The 21,019-nt window shown below is 43.3% G+C and overlaps 1 protein-coding gene across 2 annotated transcripts in view; it reads right to left on the bottom strand.

Moving 5' to 3' along the window:
* Window positions 1-21,019, bottom strand: part of slc25a22a (solute carrier family 25 member 22a) — a 146,519-nt gene that overhangs the window by 84,972 nt on the left and 40,528 nt on the right. The window contains exons 1-3 of one of the 2 annotated variants that reach the window (XM_086007646.1): window positions 20,164-20,296; window positions 18,415-18,558; window positions 8,698-8,823 (exon numbers count right to left, since the gene is read on the bottom strand). In XM_086007646.1, coding sequence (XP_085863772.1) covers window positions 8,698-8,823; window positions 18,415-18,434 — 146 coding nt within the window. In that variant the 5' untranslated portion in view covers window positions 18,435-18,558; window positions 20,164-20,296. Of the gene's footprint in view, window positions 1-8,697; window positions 8,824-18,414; window positions 18,559-20,163; window positions 20,297-21,019 lie in introns of those variants that run through there. The other variant, XM_086007645.1, reaches the window with a different exon arrangement.

The raw sequence follows: 21,019 nt of genomic DNA, 5'->3' as shown, positions 1-21,019 counted from the left end.
TTTGACACATCAGTGCAGTATTGAAAGAGTGGTGCACTGTCAGAGATGCCATCTTTGGGATGAGACGTTAAACCGAGTAAATTCTGACTCAAACTCAGCCTGAAGCTGCAAAAGACCACAGAAGGCAAGAACAGCAAACAAGGAAAAAAGTAACACTGGCACAAAATCAAAGCAAATGTGGACAAATCAGGAAAGCAGGAGTAAAAGAGAGAAGAATTTGCTGTACATTGTTTTTCCTTCTTTTAAATTTGTAAAAACTTCAACACATGCTTACACATAAGATTCAGTCAGTTAACATTATATAAACATCTACTTCATACACTGATATTTAACAGATGCACATTGGGTGTTTTAAGAATGAACTTGCATTCATATAGCGCCTTTCATCTTCAGGACATCAAAGTGTTTCACAGCCATTACATTATGTTGAAGTGCAGTCACTGTTGTTATGTAGTAAACACATCAATCAATTGCACTCAATAAGGTCCAACAAACAGCAATGAGATAATGACCAGACAATCTGTTTTTGTGGTATTGGTTGAGGGATAAATATTGGCCAGGACACCCAGGGAGAATTCCCCAGCTCTTGAAATATTGCCATGGGATCTTTCATCTCACTCGAGATCAGCTAACAACCCAGACCACTGATCAAACCTGGGTCCTTCCTGATCTGCATGGCTCAGCTGCTCACTGTGGAAATCGGCTAAGTCACTGGAGGAGGTCTCTGTCTGCTGATTGATCTTTGTTTGAAGAAGACACTGCAGGGAGTAATCCCACTGAGGGCGGCTTCTGGGGATAGAATGCAGATTGCTCTGTATTCCTCCAGTTGCAGGTCGAGTCCACAATCGTCTTTTTGGGTCAACATATATCCCACAAGAGTCTTTATCCAGCTTTGCTGTGGGAAGAGATGTACCTCAGCCTGAGAATGAACCTTCCTGCTGCCAATAGCGAGACTGTGGAGATAATGGAGACTCCCAGACTGCATTAATAGCAGATATTCTGTGGCCCCGATTTTCTATACAGGATAATTTGGGGTGAGGGCCAACAAATCCCAATTAATAAATCTATTGTAATGAAAACATTTGAGACCATCCCATAACTACTTTTTCCATAACTACTGTAATATTCCATTTCCAAATAGACAGTGCGCACTAGAGGTGGCAGGTGAAGTGAAGCTCCCTTCTTCCCTCCCTCGGCTACAAAGAGTGAGCAATTTCTCAGGAAGGATCAGTTCTAAATCTAGGAACATGCAAACAGTTATCACAGCAACTGGGTCAAGTGCAGGAGTAAAAGAAAAACTTGCATTAATATAGCGCCTTTCACGACCACCAGGCATCTCAAAGCACTTTACAGCCAATGAAGTACTTTTTGAAGTGGAGTCACTGTTGTAATGTGGGAAACGCGGCAGGCAATTTGCGTACAGCAAGGTCCCACAAACAGCAATGTGCTAATGACCAGATAATCGGTTTTTGTTATGTTGGTTGAGGGATAAATATTGGCCAGGACACCAGGGATAGCTCCCCTGCTCGTCTTCGAAATAGTACCATGGGATCTTTTACGTCCACCTGAGAGGGCAGACAAGGCCTCGGTTTAACGTCTCATCCAAAAGACGGCACCTCTGACAGTGCAGCACTGCACTGGAGTGTCAGCCTGGCTTTGTGCTCATGTCCCCGTCTTCTCTTAGGCAGTCCCTCAGAACCGAGGATGACTTGCTTCCACATTAAAAATGAGTTCGCAGGTGACTGATGAGTCCAAAGCGGGACCTACAGTCTGTCACAGGTGGGGCAGATGGTGGGTGGGGTGCTTGGGTTGACGTGCGCTCCTTGCGCTTGGCTTCCGCTTGCTCCTGGCGAAGAGACTCAAGGTGTTCGGCGCCTTCCCGGATGCTTCTCCTCCACTTTGTGCGGTCTTGGGCCAGGGATTCCCAGGTGTCGGTGGGGATGTTACACTTTTCCAAGGAGGCTTTGAGGGTGTCCTTGAAGCGTTTCCTCTGCCCACCTGGGGCTCTCTTGCCTGGGTTACTGCCCAAGATTACTCCTCTGCCCACCTGGGGTCTCCTGTATTGGGACTTGAACCCACAACCCTCTGACTCAGAGGCGAGTGTGCTACCGAGCTACAGCAGACACGGAGTAGACCTATAACCAGTTTGAACTCGCGCTCAGTTCAATTTAAATCAAGGTAACTCAAATGGAATTTGACCTCAACTATTTAGACACTAACTTTGGCCCCAGGGTAGCATTGGAGCAGGTTGGGGAAAGGTCATGGCCCGAGATCTGATGTTTTCTTCGCTACCCATGAAAACTTCAATAAATAAATTTGAAAAGGACCCCAATTTGAAAGACAGACTTTTGGTGTCCAGTTTAAATGATAGAAATTTCCAGACAACTCATTTAAAAGCCAGACAGATGGTAATTCTTGGCCTAAGAGAAGCATGCTTGGGCAGCCTCAGCATAATCCCAAATGGGCACAGGTCCACACCACAAATCTGTTCTTTCTCCTTCCTGGCGTGGCCTTCATATTCCATTGGTCAGAACATTCTTCGGCTACCTGGGGTGACATAGCATCTTTTTTTCTGGGAACTATTTGTAAATTATGAAATGAAAGATTAGCAGCTGCTGTGTAATGTTCTACAGGAAACTTTGTGCTATCCGGCACCGAGCTGTTGCCGTCCCATCAAAACTGCCGGACAAACCAGCGCTAATGTTGAAACATACGGAGATTTTGAGCTCCGTATCTGGCAACAAACCCTGCAGCTTCTAAACAGTCGGCCGTACCTTGCAAGCGTCTCTGTAGCTTAGCAACAGCTTCAGAGACCTTGCAGAGCCTGACTGGTGAAAAAAAAGCAACGAAAAGAAAAAAACCCTAACGAAACAGCTCCTGATTTTTGCCGGTGGCTCGAGCATTCCGGACAGTTAACCTCCGGATAAACCAAAGTTTCCTGTACTTCATTAGATCATCATTATTTTTAAAAAAAGAGAATGAGGTCACAGGAGCTGAGTTTGCGAAGAATCTTTTTTTTAAGCAGGGTCCAATAAGAATATGGAGGGGAAATGACAAATAAGTGAGCACAGAGCGCTCTGCCCTAAAAAAAAAACTCTGGTGGTAATTTTCTTCTTCACCGTTGGGCAGTAAACTGGTGGAGCGAATTGCCCGCCTGTTCTAGAACCTGCCCGTTTTTCATTTTCAATTATATCAATGGAACTTGAAATCAAAATCAGCTGGGTTCTATAATGAGTAGAAAGGGCTAGTGTTGGAATTGTTCCTCTTATTCGCTGCACCATCAATGAATAGGGGTAATTTTCACCGTCACCAATTGCAAGATTGATGATTATCTGTACAATCATAACCTGGTAAACAACAGTTAATATGGAAAGATCCTGCCTGACCAACCTTCATGACTTCTTTGAGAAAGTGGCAACCTAACTCATCCGGTAAATCTTACGATGGATGTTATGTACTTAGACTTCAGAAAGGCGTTTGATAATAGTTCCACATGACAGGTTACTAACTAGGTTCATAGCTGTGGAGATTCAGGCAAAACTTGGATATGTAAAATAAATTGGCTGTAAAGGGTACTGGTTAGAGGGGTAATGACAGGTTGAGGAGCCGGGGGGGGTGCAGTACTGAATAGGTTGTCAAGTGGTCAAATTGTGACAAAACCATGGAATCATTTAAGAAACCATTAGATGCAGCAGTTGGGGTGGAGGGGAGGGGAGGGGGGGGTGGAGTGGGGGGGGGGGGGGGGGGCTGAAGTGCAAGATTACTCTGGATGGATGAATTAAGATGCACCCAATAGCTTTCCTCATCCCCAAGTATCTTGTGACAGACCACAGTGCACTGTTAATACTCGCATTCTGCGAGTAGAGCTTGTTTAGTGGTTGTACTTAATCTGTCCTAGTAAACTGAATTTTCTTTTGTACAGTGCTCACTCAACCCCAGCTGTAACTCTAATGGGCAGCAACACGGTCTCTGTGTCATCCTCTGATGTGGACTGTTCACCTATCCATAGCTCTCATTAATGTCATTCCATATTATGATGGGAGAAAAGCTCTGTACAGGAAGATAGGCCACTGGCCGATTTCTCACCATCCTATTACCCCGATCCCAGAGACACATATTCTGATGCAGCAAAGTACAACAGTCAATAGCTCAGTCAAGAACCAAAAAGATAAATTCATCTCAATTATGTATTTAACTCCTGACATCAGCGTGGCTTCAAATCTTAATTCAGATTTGTGCGCTCAGCCTATTTCCATCTGCGTTAGTGAGATATTACTGATGTTATCAGTCTCAATTACAGATACACTCAGATAGTACCATTGTATTCCTGCAGAGGCTCACCACCCCCAAAATATTACCAGAGGGCAAAAAATAAATAAATAAAAGTAATGTAAGTTGCTTCTAATGCTCCAGTCTTTGTAAACAATGAGCGGAGAGCACAGAGACACGTGGAAGTATGATATCATAATTACTGCTGAAACATGGCTTAAAGTAGGGCAGGACTGGCAACGCAACATTCCTGGTTACAGGGTTTTCAGACGAGAGAGAGGGGGATAAAAAAGAGGGGGGTCACAATATTGGTTAAAGAAACAATTACAGCTGTGAGGAGGGATGATATGTTAGAAGGATCATCAAATGAAACCATATGGATTGAACTGAAGAACAAAAAAGGGACAATCACACTGCTGGGAGTGTACTATAGACCCCCAGTCAGTCAGAGGGAGATAGAAGAGCAAATATGTAGGCACATTTCTAAGAGGTGCAAATATAATAGGGCAGTGATAGTTTTGGATTTCAACTACCCAAATACTTTTTTTTTTATTTTTTATTTTTTTTAATTTGTTCATGGGATGTGGGCATCGCTGGCGGGATGTGGGCATCGCTGGCAAGGCCAGCATTTATTGCCCATCCCTAATTGCCCTTGAGAAGGTGGTGAGCCACCTTCTTGAACCACTGCAGTCTGTGTGGTGAAGGTGAATTAACTGGGACAGAACCAGTGTAAAAGGTATAGAGGAGGCAGAATTCTTAAAATGCATTCAGGACAACTTTTTTAGCCAGTACATAGCAAGCCCAACAAGAGAGGGGGCAGTACTGGACCTAGTTTTAAGGAATGAAGCTTGGCAGGTGGAAGGGGTATTAGTGGGAAAACATTTTGGTGGTAGTGATCATAATTCAGTTAGATTTAGCGTAGTTATGGAAAAGGACAAAAATCGGCCAGGAGTAAAAGTTCTCAATTGGGGGAAGGCCAATTTTACTAAGCTGAGATGCGATTTAGCAAAAGTGGACTGCAAACAGCTACTTGAAGGTGAATCAGCGTCAAAGCAGTGGGAGGCATTCAAGGAGGAGATAGTGAGGGTTCAGAGCAAGTATGTTCTCACAAAGAAAAAAGGGTGGGACTCGCAAATCTAAAACCCCCTGGATGTCAAGGAGCATACAGGGTAGGATAAGGAAAAAAAGGGAAGCTTTTGTCAAATACTGAAAGCCCAATACTTGAGAAAGCCGAGGGGACTATAGAAAGTGCAGGGGCGAGATTAAAATGGAAATTAGGAAAGCAAAGCGAGGGCATGAAAAAATATTGGCAAGTAAAGTCAAGGAAAACCCAAAGATGTTTTATAAATACATAAAGAACAAGAGGATAACTAAGGAAAGAGTAGGACCTATTAGAGACCAAAAAGGTAACTTGTGTGTGGAGGCGGAAGACATGGGTAAGGTTCTTAATGAATACTTTGCATCTGTCTTCACAAAAGAGAGACACGGTACAGACATTTTAGTTAGAGGAGGGGTCATAGAGTCATAGAGTTTTACAGCACAGAAAGAGGCCCTTCGGCCCATCGTGTCTGCGCCGCCCATATTAGATGAGACATATTAGATGAGATAAACATAGTGAGAGGGGAAATATTAAGGAGTTTAACATCTTTGAAAGTAGATAAATCGCCAGGCCCGGAGGAAATGTATCCCAGACTGTTAAGAGAAGCAAGGGAGGAAATAGCAGAGGCTCGGACGATTATTTTCCAGTCCTCTCTGGCTACAGGCATGGTGCGATGGACTGGAGGATTGCTAACGTGGTACCGATGTTTAAGAAGGGAGAAAGGGATAGACTGAGTAATTACAGGACAATCAGCCTAACCTCAGTTGTGGGCAAATTATTAGGAAAAATTCGTATTAATCATCATTTAGAAAGGCACGGATGAATCAAGGAAAGTCAGCATGGATTTGTTAAGGGAAGGTCGTGTCTGACTAACTTGATTGAATTTTTTGAGAAGGTATCGAGGAGGGTCAATGAAGGTAGTGTATTTGATGTAGTCTACATGGATTTTAGCAAGGCCTTCAACAAGGTCCCACATGGCAGACTGGTCAGAAAAGTAAAAGCCCATGGGATCCGTGGGAAAGTGGCAAGTTGGGTCCAAAATTGATTCAGTGGCAGGAAGCAAAGCATAATGTTCGATGGATATTTGTGTGACTGGAAAACTGTTTCCAGTGGGGTTCTGCAGGACTCAGTCTCTTGCTTTTTGTGGTATGCATCAATGATTTAGACTTCAATGTAGGGGCCATGATTAATAAGTTTGCAGATGATACAAAAATTGGTTGTGGTTGATAGTGAGGAAGAAAGCTGTAGACTGCAGGAAGATATTGATGGATTGGTCAGGTGGACAAAAAAGTGGCAAATGGAGTTCAATCTGGAGAAGTGCAAGGTAATGCATTTGGGAAGGGCTAACAAGGCAAGGGAATACACAATAAATAGTAGGATACTGAGTGTAGAGGAACAGAGGGACCTTGGAGTGCATGTCCACAGATCCCTGAAAGTAGGACGACAGGTAGATAAGGCGGTTAAGAAGGCATACGGGATACTTTTCTTTATTAGCCAAGACATAGAATATAAAAGCAGGGAGGTTATACTACAACGATATAAAACACTAGTTAGGCCATAGCTAGAGACTGCATAGAGTTCTGGTCACCACATTACAGAAAAGATCTGATTGCACTAGAGAGGGTGCAGAGGAGATTTACGAGGATGGTGCCAGGACTGGAGAATTTTAGCTATGAGGATAGGCTGGTTTTTTTCCTTTGGAACAGAGGAGGCTGGGGGGGGGGGGGGGGGGGGGAGATTTAATTGAGGTGCATAAAATTATGAGGGGCCTAGATAGAGTGGATAGGAAGGACCTATTTCCCTTAGCAGAGAGGTCAATAACCAGGGGGCATAGATTTAAAGTAATTGGTAGAAGGATTCGAGGGGAACCTTTTTCACCCAGAGGGTGGTGGGTGTCTGGAACTCACTGCCTGAAAAGGGTGGTCGAGGGATTTAAAAAGTACTTAGATATGCACTTGAAGTGCTGTAACCGACAAGGCTACGGACCAAGAGCTGGAAAGTAAGATTAGGCTGGATAGCTCTTTCGGCCAGCACAGACACGATGGGCCGAATGGCCTCCTTCTGTGCAGTAATCTTCTATGATTCTATAGCTCCTACACAGTTAACCAGGATTTTAATCAGTCTTGCTCTTTTGCACTTACAAAGACTAAAACCTGGGAATGAAGGAGGTTGTCAGTCACCAGTCCTTTCGCTGCAGGAAAAACAGAAACAAAAAGACATTTCACTCATCTTTCCTCACAGCATGCAGGCCGAGTAGAAACAGCAGATACTTTCAGTGCAGTCCAGCTAACAGAGGATCCAGTGAGTATTGCCAGGAGTGTGTTGGCCACTGGCCCTTTTAAATTGCAAGTACAGCTACAGTCGGAGGCCAAATGTTCACAAACATGATGATTAATGGCAGTTTCACTGCAGTATAACAAGTTTGCAACCTGCACATCAAACGACACCCCACAAGGCCAACATCACAATGTCCTCACTTGCATTTTCTTACACACTGTAATGTTTAAAGTGAATAAGTATATATATTTTTAATATCTATTCATGATATAGTTAGCTTAAATTTGTGTTGCCCCAAGTGTAGAGTTCTTGGGTTGAGCTAGAATCCATATTCTGTAGATGAGGCAAAGAATGGGAATATGAGGAAAATTAGATCTACACACAATATGGCCACATATAGCTACCACAACACTAGGTGACCTAGATATATTAATAATGGTTAACTACAAAACTCTTGCGGGATAATTTAGACTTTGGATGATAATTACGATATCAGCTCGACTACCCAGTTTTCTTTTACATTGGCCAAGCTGATATATATATAACACATGGTAGAGATCTCTAATGGTGGTAAAAGGTATTTTATAAACTTCATGAATGTCCCCCCCCACCCCACCCCACCCCCGAGAGGAAGCAAAATTAACAATCTGCTGCAGAATAAGGAGGGCAGAAGACTGCTTTTAGGCAACTGTGAATTAAATTTCTACCAGTTAATTGAATATAACTGAGTAACATTAGACAGAATCTATTACAATAAAGAACTTTAGGTGGATGGTTTCCTCTCTATCCTGCGTGTAACACAACAGCAACCTGTTAAAAAAGAACTGACACTCCGAGGAACTCATTCATTAAATTAAAAATGATCTTTAATGGTTCTGATCTCAGAGACATCTGAAAGAACTAGTTTATTTTCTTTTTTAAATCAAGTGCATAGCCATGGGCATGAATCAGACGTTATCAAAATGCACGTAACCCTCATTTCTACTGCCGAGGTAAATAGCTGGATCACACGGAGATGGTCTGTTCGTGGGTAAGGCTCTTGCTATACTCACATGCTAGCGTACACCCGCTGGCCATTTTGCTGGTTTTGAAGCCGTGTTTTTGCCAAGTCTATCGGGAACACACAGGTGACGCCAATTAAGCCTGCAATGCCTCCGTTGATCAGCTTGGCGGGTAAACTGAAAGAGAACAGAGAAACTTTTAATTCACTCATTAGGTGTCCCAGTAACCAGGTGATGTTTGTTTACATTTAAACATTGAGTTTGTTCCTCCCTTCGGTTTTACACAGCTAACACTGCACATATGGACTTCGGTGTGGAAACAACAGGCATTTGTTTTCCACCTGGGAGTAATTTCCGTGACGTTGTGTGAACTATGGCCTGGCGTTTCATTGCAGTTTCAGCGCTATTTAATTCCCTTAATCACAGCAGCGTGCAGAGCACAGCGAGATGAATGAACGGTGTGCCATGAAGCAAACCAATCATGCCTCTGGGGGGAAAAAACGTGCTTCACAACCACTCACTCAGGGGGCTTAAACTCCTGCTCCTGTCACTTACAGATTGATAAGGAAACCAGGAAATCACAGAGGACGACTTTGGGTTCAAACACCACGTAATTACTATAAACCAAATATACCTGCGTGTTAGTAACTCCGCTGTTTTACTGCTGTGATTTTAGTTTAAAAAAGTATCTTCAACAGTTCCAACTTTAATTTAGAGAGCGTAAGATCATACACAAAGATTAAACTTATACACTCGAGCATAAAATAACAAAATTATTTCAGTTAGGTAAGGGCAGTGATACGGAGCTATGGTTAGTAAATGCAGTTGAAGGTACAGGCCAGCCATGATCTAATTGAATAGCATAGCAAGGAATTGTCTCTATTAGTCTAATAGCCACTTCTGCTGAATACAAATAAATAACCTTTTACACCTGGATTTCAATGGGGGGAAAAAAAGATTGGCATGCTAGGCTGGAGCAGTGTCTGAAAATTTGTAATTTTTACATTTCAAACAAAAACGAAATATTGCTATTTAAGTTCAGTTGAGGGCAGGTGAAAAATTATAGAATCATAGAATAATTACAGCAAAGAAGGAGGCCAGTTGGCCCATCAAGCCTATGCCGGCTCACTGCAAGAGCACTTCAGCTAATCCGACTCCCCCGCCCTTTCCCCGTAGCCCTGCAAATATTTTGCCTTCAGGTACTTATCCAATTCCCTTTTGAAAGCCATTTTGAATCTGCCTCCACCACCCTTTCAGGCAGTGCATTCCAGATCCTAACCACTCGCTGCGTAAAAATGTTTTTCCTCATGTCACCTTTGGTTCTTCTGTCAATCACCTTAAATCTGTGTCCTCTGGTTCTCGACCCTTCCGCCAATGGGAACAGTTTCCCTCCATCTACTCTGTCTAGACCGCTCATAATTTTGAACACCTCTATCAAATCTCCTTTCAACCTTTTCTGCTCCAAGGAGAACAACCCCAGCTTCTCCAGTCTATCCGCGTAACTGAAGTCCCTCATCCCTGGAATCATTCTCGTAAATTTTTTCTGCACCCTCTTTAAGGCCTTCACATCCTTCCTAAAAAGTGTGGTGCCCAGAATTTGACACAATACTCCAGTTGAGGCTGAACCAGTGTTTTAAAAAGGTTCATCATAAACTTCCTTTCTTTTGTACTCTATGCCTCTATTTATGAAGCCCAGGATCTCATATGCCTTTTTAACCACTTTCTCCACCTGCCCTGACACCTTCAATGATTTGTGCACATATACCCCCACATACCCATTAAGATTTAAAGAAAAAACAAATTCTTAAAAAAGGAAATTTTGCCACTTTTTTTTTTTTTTAAATGCTTAATTCAGAATATTTCCTGTCGTCTTCCAGGGTTCCTCAAATATTTCAGATTTCATTATTATTTTCCTGAAGAAAAGGAGAACACATTTTGTTAAGTTACTGTATAGATTTGTATGGTATTCATCAGAATCTTTGGGGGTTCAGTTAGGGTTGTGGATCTGCTGCAGACAATGTGCTGTTTGGAGAGGGTTAGAAAACTTTGATGACGGGCGCTGGATTTCAGCTGGTCAGGGAGATTTCAGGGATCCGGCCTCCACGGTGAAGATCTGGCACAGTTGGATTTTTCCCCCTTCGTGGGGGCACAGAGTGGGAATTATTGGTAGCTTGTGGCCCCAATCTGACCCTCACAGGGGTGGTCTCGGTGCGAGGATACCCATTTTTACATGGGCAGGAAAAGCGGCCTGAACTTACCATCAGCAGCCTCACCCAACCTCCATCACCTTGCAGCACTAGTGACTAAATGCAATAAGCTTATTACCCAATCTGCTACAGCTGATCTGGGGACAGTTGGACCGGCTGGATTGGGGACACATTAGTGTGGGAGCATGCATGAGGCTGTGGGAAACCCGTGTATTGGCTGTTAGTGTTCCAGCAGAATCTCTAAGTCCTAGTTTGCGCTTGCATCAGCCGCCAGAGTCAAACTCCACCTTCAAACCACTTCTGCAGAGAAATACTACAGTGTAAGGCAATATAAAAGAAAATAAACGCAATATTTTATTGGCACATCAATGAAAAAAAGGGTAATCGACCTGAAACGTTAACTCTGTTTCTCTCTCTACAGATGCTGAGTATGTCCACTATTTTCTATTTTTTGGTCAGATTTCCAGCATCCGCAGTATTTTGCTTTTGAATAAAAAAAGGTTAGGATGGGAATAGGGCCATTAAGGGATAGTCAGGACAATACCACAGAGAGATGGCAGAAATATTAAATAATTATTTTGCTTCAGTATTTACCAGGGAGATAGAACAGGTGAACATGGCATTTGATGATGAGATTAGTTATGAGATAAGAATCTAGGGAAGAGATAGCAGATTCATTATTACACATATTTAATAATCTGTTAGAAAAAATTATAGTGCTAGAGGACTAGCGGATAGCTAACGTAATATCGATATTTAAGAAGGGGGATAGAACATTTCCAGTGAATTATAGACCAGACAGTTTAACATCGGTGGTAGGAAAAATAATAGAATCCTTACTAAAGGAGAAAATAGAAGAACATTTAGAAACCAAAAATATAATAATAGTCAACATGGATTTCAAAAGGGAAAGTCTTGCTTGACCGACCTTATTGAATTTTTTGAAGAGGTAATAGAGAGAGTAGACAATGGTAATGGAGCAGATGTAATTTATCTGGATTTACAAAAGGCCTTCGATAAGGTGCCACATAATAGACTGATGGACAAGGACAGAGAATGCGGAGTCAGGGGACAAGTAGCAGAATGGATTGCTGGCTGGCTTCAGGACAGAAAGCAGCGAGTGGGAGTAAAGGGTAGTTATTCACAGTGGCAGAGGGTGGGTAGTGGTGTTCCACAAGGATCAGTGCTGGGACCACTGCTGTTCACAATTTACATTAACGATTTAGACTTAGGAATCAAAAACACAATTTCTAAATTTGCAAATGACACCAAATTGGGGGGCACTGCAACAAGTTACAGGAGGACATTAATAAACTTGCAGAATGGGCATGTAATTAGCAAATGAAGTTCAACACAGATAAATGTGAGGTATTTCATTTTGGTAGCAAGAATAGGGAGATCACTTATCACTGGGAGGGTGTGAGTCTAGGTGGGGTAGAGGAACAAAGGAATCTCAGAGTACAAATACACAAATCACAAAGTTGCGACACAGGTTAGCAAGGCCATAAAAAAAGCAAACCAAGCACTTGGGTTTATTTCTAGAGGTATAGAATTGAAAAGTAGTGAAGTTATGCTAAACCTGTATCGAACCTTGGTTAGACCACACTTGGGAGTACTGCGTACAGTTCTGGTCGCCATGTTATAAAAAGGATATAGAGGCACTGGAGAGGGTGCAGAGAAGATTTACAAGGATAATACCAGAAATGCGAGGGTATACATATCAGGAAAGGATGAACAGGCTGGGTCCCTTTTCTCTTGAAAAAAGGCTGAGGGGTGACCTAATAGAGGTCTTTAAAATTATGAAAGGTTTTGATAGAGTGGATACAGAGAAAATGTTTCCACTTGTGAGGAAGGGCATACTAGAGACCATCAATATAAGATAGTCACCAAGAAATCAAATAGGGAATTCAGAAGAAACTTCTTCACCCAGAGAGTGGTGAGAATGTGGAACTCGCTACCACAGGGAGTGGTTGAAGCGAATAGTATAGATGCATTTAAGGGGAGGCTAGATAAGCACGAGGGAGAAGGGAATAGAGGGTTATGCTGTTGGATTTAGATGAGGAAAGACGGGAGAAGGCTCGTGTGGAGCATAAACATCGGCACGGATGGTTGGGCCAAATGGCCTGTTTCTGTGCCGTATATCCTATGTAATGTAACATAACCAGTTGTAGCATCAATTATTCAGAAACTCGGTTATTAAAAAACTAAATTCAATTTGTTTGTTATTTTTGTTCCCTCCAGTGAAGACGTCAGGTGCTGGTGGTGAAAATATTTCAACCTTGCACCACAGTGAGCATCAAGATGTAGCATGCAGTGATGCAGAGTAAAGCTCCTCAACTTGGCCCCAGGAATGGAACTAATCCCCCCCCCCCCAATGTTCAACAGAGCAACCCCTACCACACAAGAGGAGCATTTCTGTTTCCAGCCATCCATATGGCCACTAATTCTAAATTCCATCCTCTCCCAAAGATTTAGTGGGCAAGAAAAGCAGACGCGAGCCACACATACTAGAAGGCTGCAGGTTCAATCCCTGATCGGAGCTGAGTTAGCAGCAGGGATGCTAAATTTGCCTCTAGCACCCCCTGGCTAAGTAGCGGTGAAAAAGAAAGATGAGCCAGTGTTCACAGAAAAGACAGACAGACTTGCAATTATATAGCACCTTTCACGACCTCAGGACATCCCAAAGCACTTTACAGCCAATGAAGTACTTTTGAAAGAGTGCTACCCACTGAGCCATGGCTGACACAGTCATTATCTTTAACCAGTGACCCCTGCTGAAAAGTGTGTGAACATCACACAAGGACAGTTTTGGACTTGATGCTCACGCCCGCTTCCCCCATGGTAAAATAGCCCGTCACGACTCAATGTCAATCATCACACGAGAAGAACCTTCTTGGGTGAAGTACCAGAGATCAGCACGGGCGTAAGCCCAGAGCAAAGAAAGAAGGAACTTGCATTTATATAGCGTTTTTCACAACCTCAGGACAGCTCGAAGCACTTTACAGCCAATTAAGTACTTTCAAAGTGTAGTCACTGTTGTAATGCAAGGCAAGTCAATATCTTCCGGAAAACGGGACAGAAACTTGGTGGGGGAGGTGGGGAGGGAGAAAGAGGAAGAGGAAAATTCCAAATTACAGCCAAATCGGAATTGCAGACTTTTGCACACTGGGAACCAGACTGAGGCTGTGCAAATTGTCAGGTGACTATTCATCTATTTATCATTTTATCTGCAGGGGGGGGTTAAAACCTTGTGCAAAAGCTGAAAGGCCAGTTTTCTCACTTGGAAAGTATTGATAATTCAAGCAATCAAGGCCATCTGGAAACAGTGGTCAGTAAAGTGACACCAGCTAACCAGAGACTGGCTCAGTCACACGGAGCTGCACAGAGACTGGCTCAGTCACACGGAGCTGCACAGAGACTGGCTCAGTCACACGGAGCTGCTGCACAGAGACTGGCTCAGTCACACTGAGCTGCTGCACAGAGACTGGCTCAGTCACACTGAGCTGCAGCTACTCAAGACTTTTGTACATAAGCTCCAATGTTAACAGAGAAGAATTACAAGCCCATAATAAAAAAAAAGGTTCAGGTTTCTCTCTTGCTAGCGCTCAGCCTCTATACTCTTGGTATTCAACTCTTCCAAAGCTAACTCAGGAGTTTACAGTATAGGAACTAAATAGGGCATTATCCCAAGCATCCTGTCTTGTCCCATCCGCTCAGCCTATGGATGAATTGATTGAAACTTGTCTGCTTACCGCTACAGTTAATTGGGAAAAATCAGTCTGTTCCATTTCTTTGCACAGGGTGCAGACTCGGGACAGCTGGATCAGAATCAAGTTTCTCTGCCAAGAAAAAAAATGAACCCGTTCCCTCCCATTAATTTCTCAACATGGATGTTCAAGGTTCTTCACATTAGTATGGTGAGCTCAGCACAGGCACACGTCATAGACAACATCTAAACATCAACATTCCGGACAGATCTTTCTTTCAACAGCAATAACAAAGCTGTGACTTCAAATGATGAACTTTCACAACTATGTAAGTGGGTACTATAATTAGAAAGAAAAGACTTGCATTTATACAGTGCCTTTCACAACCTCAGGACGTCCCAAAGCGCTTTACAGCCAATGAAGTACTTTTGAAGTGTAGTCAATGTTGTACTGTAGCAAACGTGGCAGCCAATTTGCACACAGCAAGCTCCCACAAACAGCAATGTGATAATAACCAGGCAATCTGTTTTTTTGTGATGTTGATTGAAGGATAAATATTTGCCAGGACACCAGGGATAACTCCCATGCTCTTCTTTGAAATAGTGCCATAGGATCCTTTTACGTCCACCTGAGAGGGCAGACGAGGCCTCGGTTTAACATCTCGTCCAAAAAGAAGAGGGAGATCACTGCAACAGATGGCCCATACTGCAGACAACTTTTGAGAGATTGTGCAACAGGCATTTCTGGTTGCTCTGAAATGGTGAGAATTTGTTTAGTACATTACAAAAACTTAGTTTACAGGACTCAGCTTTACAGGGGCTTTGGGGGAAAGGAGTCGAGAGTGCACAGAAAGCATGGAAGTTGGAGTGAAAGATTAATACTTTAAGGAGACAGAAACCTTGAATGCGGAAAGTAGTGACTGGTTTTCTGAAAAAGACTGAGCTTTGACTTACAAGAAGGATCCGAAATTCAGGGGGGTATTTGCTTTCCACCCCTCCCCTGCAATGCGGCACGTACACACACGCAAATTCTGGAGAAATACAGCACACCTGGTACTGGAATTCAAAGCCACTTTTGGGCTGAGGGCAAACTGATTCAAAAAGTTCATCTGGACAGCACAGGATTAATGATGAAGTGAGGAAATTGGCCAAGTTGCCAAGAGTCTCATTTATCTTTCATTACCATTCTCCACAGTGATCTGGCCACACAGTGAGAACAGATGAAAACAGTGGTGTTGCCAACTGAGTTGAGAAATCACAGAAAACCTGAAACGCAAAGCAAAGTCTTAGTATAACTAAAAGTTTGTGTTGAAGGAGACTGAAAGGGTGTGGGAAAAAAAAAAATCTAGTTGAGAGGCGCAGATTGAGTCACAGATTAATGGTGCAATCGGACGGCTTCTTGTGCTTTGGCCCCCAGATTGTAACAGGAGCAGCTTGCTACTGCTCAAATCGTCACAAAAAAAAAAATCATACCCTTTGGAGAACTTCAGTTAAGTAGTAATGCCAAATTAACATCCCTATGGATCCCACTCTAAATCATTCTTTCCCAGGAACTCAAAATTGCACTTCTTTACTTCCTTCAAGGTTTTCCTTCCCGCTTCGCTCGCTGCTTGATTTACCTCTTAGGAGTATAGGAACTGCTAGACGAAAAAAGACCAAGGCCCATCTAGTTCACCTTCTACCATCCTGATAGTCACATTGTAGAGAAGATGTTTCCACGTGCAGGCGACACCAGAGCTAGGGGCCATAAATATAAGATAGTCACTAATAAATCCAATAGGGGATTCAGGAGAAACTCCTTTACCCAGAGAGTGGTTAGAATGTGGAACTCGCTACCCCAGGGAGTAGTTGAGGCGAATAACATAGCTGCATTCAAGTGGAAGCTAGATAATGAGGGAGAAAGAAATAAGGTTAAATGAAGAGGGGTGGGAGGAGGCACGTGTGGAGCATAAACACCGACATGGACCTGTGGGCCGAATGGCCTGTTTCGCTGCTGTAAATACTTTGGGCTAGATTTTCGGGGAGCCATCAGGCGGGGTTTCATGCGTGTTGGGGGGGGGGGGGGGGGAAAATCCCGACTTTGGGGGTCCCGCCACCATCCCGCCCAAAACCCCGCCCCACGTAAGTTTCAGGGGCGGCGGGTACCCGCCCCGCACTGGGACCCGCTGAAACCAGGCGGGAAGAGATTAGTGCCAATTAACTGCCTGTTAACAGGCAGTTTTTAGCCTAATCCCCATTTTGAGGGGTTTCGTGTGGGTTTCCCCGACAGCTCCAAACCACCTAGGTTGGAGCGGCGGGCCGTCGGGTTGAATGAGTTGGAGGCGTCGCGATGTCGACGCTCAGGTGAGTGATGGGTGCATGAGTGTAAAGGTAAGTGTGTTTGGTGTGTCTAAAGTATGTAAAGAACTTTTAACTTACCTTTACTTACCTTCACAGCCTTTCTTCCTCTAGGCGTCGGGAGCGCATCAGTCAGCCGGAACTTAAAGCTGAACGGCTGCGATCTGTCAAAAGTGACAGCCTGCAGCTTTTAGTGCTGCTGAGATTTCTAACTGAGTCTGCGTAGAAGGACTCAGCTTAGAAATCAGACTGTCAGTGTTTCACAGCTTCAAACAGCTGTGAGACACTGATATTTCATCGGTCAGAAATCTTGACAGATGAAATTTCAGTCTGTGACGTCACCTGTTGCCGGGTGGCCCTTAATTGGCCTGCTGAGCCCGCTGGGCGGGCTCAACAAGGTCAATCAAGGGAAAATCGCGCAGATTGGCCGGACGAAGTAGGCGGGTCAGAAACCCGAAAGGGGAAGTCCCGCCTTCTTCCCGACAGGTTCCACAAAATTGACCCCTTTGCAACGATAATGGAGTTGTTGACTAATCAAAGCAATTAATCTACAACAGACCCAGACATGACACAAGGAAAACCCCAGTGATGGAGCGCTTTGGGAACTATCGGTCCAAAGTCACCTTTTTCCTCCCAAGTAATCGACACTTACCACATCTCATGTCTCAAAATACTCATACTGTATCCCAAAATTTTATTTTCTGAAAGAAATCTAATTTGCATTTGAATCAATACTAACTGCTTCCATCATCTCTATAGGGAGAATGTTCCAGAGCTTGACCACTCACTTACTGAAATCTTCTAATTTTTCAGTACTGGTAGTGTCCTGCACTGCGGGCCTTGACCTTTCACCTGGGTTTTGCAACAAAAAAGTACGTTGTAGCAGGCATCAAGGTCTACGAAAAATCAGATATCGAAGTCTAGCCCTTTCAACAATGAATGTATGAAGCACTCAGTTTCACAACCACTTGGTTTCAACAGTGTCTCATTTTTAACTAAACTCAAGACTGACCCAACCCAGCTACGAAGTCAGCAGTCTGAATTTAGCATCAGACTGGATTTAATGCTGTGCTTTCAAAAATGCCATCTCATTGTCAGCAACAAGGTTCCCACACTCTCATTATCCAGCGCAACAGGTTACAGATGTAGATGTCGGGTGAGGGGAGGAAAATGCTCGGCTGTGATGACCTCCACAGTTGAACAGCTGGTCAACAGTCATTGGCTAGGTTCACACATGAAGAATAGGCATGGTTAACCAGTGCCACTGAAACTGTACCCCAGGATGCACCAGCGCTTTGGAGAAGAGAAAGGTAGAAATGTTAAAAGGAAAGGAATACTACCGAGAGTTAATACAGATTCTTCAGGCAGGATTTGAACATTTAATCACAAATACTGTCGTGCCTGCAGATATGAGAATATGTTACTAATTATTGATTTTAGATGGAATTTATTTTACACACATAAAATATTTCTAGAGGGAAGATTTTCCAATGGTGAAAATAATATCAGTAAAAATACCTGATTTGTTTATCAGCCATTTAATTCAAAACACAAGTCTTCTACGGAAAGAAAATATTCTTCAACTCGATGTTAAATCCAAAAAATAACCTCAGAGTTTTTGTGCAGTCACGTTGAGAGTGGTTGTTTACTTAACTCGGTCACCTGTAAACAGAATGGAACCAAATCAGAAACCTCACCATCTAAAAACCAATATACAGAAGACTAAATATTTTCTGAACATTAAACGGATACAATGCTCAGACTATATTTTGTGTATATACACACACACACTTATTTATACACACACACGATCTTCCACCTGTGTTAAATGTGCTGAGTTGGAGGATACAAAAACAGCATATGTTATAAATAGTGTAACAATAGGAATGCTATGCCATGTGATGCAAACATTTATTTTTGAGTCACCGATACCAAGGACTAAATAAGTCAAATTCTGCTTTAATTACATGGTACTCTGGGATTGTCAGTCGATCCATGACTCAGTCCACTGTTCTGTGAAAACTGTAAATGAAGTGGCTTCACCCAGATGTTAAGTTTTTCTTAATCACTATTTTTACAAGCCCAGGATACACAAGAGGATAGTGCAGAACATGTAGCAGACAGAAAGTATGTATGTGGGATTTAAGAGTGAATGTGAAGGGGATGCTGAGCTTTGGTAGCATTGGAGACTGGGTACAAGTGTAATGGGAAGGAGAAACCTGGGGCTTGACAGCATTGCAGGGGTCCCATCTCTGTTATGATTAGTTGTGATTTGTTGCTATTTCTTGAATATATCTGAGCCAAGAAAGGTTTTTTATATATAAATGCTGACAGACCCATGCCCTCCCCCCACCACAGAAATCCACCAGTGAGCGAAACCCCATAGGCGACCCAACCGTTCTACCAAACACGAGTTCTCATCACAGCGCAGCCAAATCACTGGACCTCCTCCCCCTATCATTCTGCCAAACCCCAGGATTCCCACCCCAATTCAGCCAAACCCCAGGATTATCCCGTCAGTACTACCAAAGCCCCTAAACCACCCCAGTGCTGCTAAACTCGGTGAGTATTAGTTTTTTTCTTTAAACCAAGAGCTGGGGAACGATAACTATTGTTATTAAATAGTAACTTAACTAGATAAACTAATTAATTAATATAACTATAAATAATCATTTGATTAAAAACTTTAATTAAATAAGCAAATAAATAAATAAAAAAAGTCTAGAGATGGCAGGGTTATGTGTGGGTATTGTAATATGTGAGAGTTTGTGGACAGCGAGACTGTCCCAGATTCCCATATCTGCAGGAAATGTCTCTGCCTTCAGTCACTTCTGGCTCAGAGTCATTGAGCTGGAGTGTGAGTTAGAGACACTCCGAAAAATAAGGGACGGAGGGGAATTTCTGGATAGTTTTATCCAGAATACAGTCACACCCCAGAGGTTTAGGAAAGGGAGGGTGTGACTGTTAGGACGCTGGGTAGCAGGGACTTAGGAAAGGTTGAGAAGAAGGTCCCACAGACACTGGTCCTGTCCAACAGGTACAATGTACTCACTACCTGTGAGGACAAGGAGAAAGACTGCAGGGAGGCCAGCCACAATGCAGACCAAGGCACCATGGCTCAGAAGGCTGTACAAGGGGGGGGGGGGGGGGGGGAAACGGGGAAAGAGCAGAATAGAAATGTGGTAGTGATAGGGGATTCTATAATTAGGGGGATAGATAGCATCCTCTGCAATCAAGAATGAGAATCTCAAAGGGTGTGTTGCCTACCTGGTGCCAGGGTAAGGGATATCTTGCGGCAGCTGGAGAGCAATTTGGAAAGGGAGGGAGTAAATCCAGTTGGCGTGGTCCATGTCGTAACAAATGACTTAGGTAGGAACAGGGGAGGTCCTGCTGAAGGAGTATCAGAAGTTAGGAGCTAAATTAAAAAGCAGGACCTCGAGAGTAAATCATCTCTGGATTGTTGCCCGAACCACGTGCAAATTGGCATAGAAAAGTCAGATCAGGAGAATTAACACGTGGCTAAAGGGATGGTGGGAAAGAGGGATTCCTTTTCATGGGACACTGGCACCAGTACTGGGACAGAAAGGAGCTGTACCGATGGGACGGGCCCAGTGTCCTAGCGGAAAGGGTAAATAGGGAGGTGGCAAAGGCTTTGAACTAGTAAGATGGGAGGAGGGATCTACAAGAAATGAAACCAGCCTAAATATAAACAAAACAGAAAAAGTGAGCATAGGAAAGAGTAAAGTAAGGGAGGACATTGATGGTCAGGGAATAAATAGAGTTATAGAACAGGAGTTTAAAAAGCTGGTTAAAAACAAAATGGGAGGAACTGCTATTAAAAATGAGTTAATCTGTCTGTACAGCAATGCAAACAGTGTCTGTAATAAAACAGGCGAGCTGGAGGCAATCATGTGTTGTGAGGAACCAGACATAGTAGGGATTACCGAGACATGGCTACAGAAAAATCAGGACTGAAAATTAAACATCGCATGGTAGAACATAGTTAGAAAAGATAGAGGGGGAAAAAGGAGAGGTGGAGTAACTATACTTAATAGGGATAACAATGGCAGTAGAAAAAATGATGCAGCTGTCAGCAAAACAGAAATAGAATCCATGGGTAGAG

The sequence above is a fragment of the Somniosus microcephalus genome, chromosome 15 (assembly GCF_052327205.1).
Source record: "Somniosus microcephalus isolate GS21.2 chromosome 15, FLI_Smic_1.0, whole genome shotgun sequence".
NCBI classification, from domain to species: Eukaryota; Metazoa; Chordata; class Chondrichthyes; order Squaliformes; family Somniosidae; genus Somniosus; species Somniosus microcephalus.
Note: the sequence above shows the minus strand (reverse complement) of the source record. Positions and strands in the feature narration are given on the sequence as shown.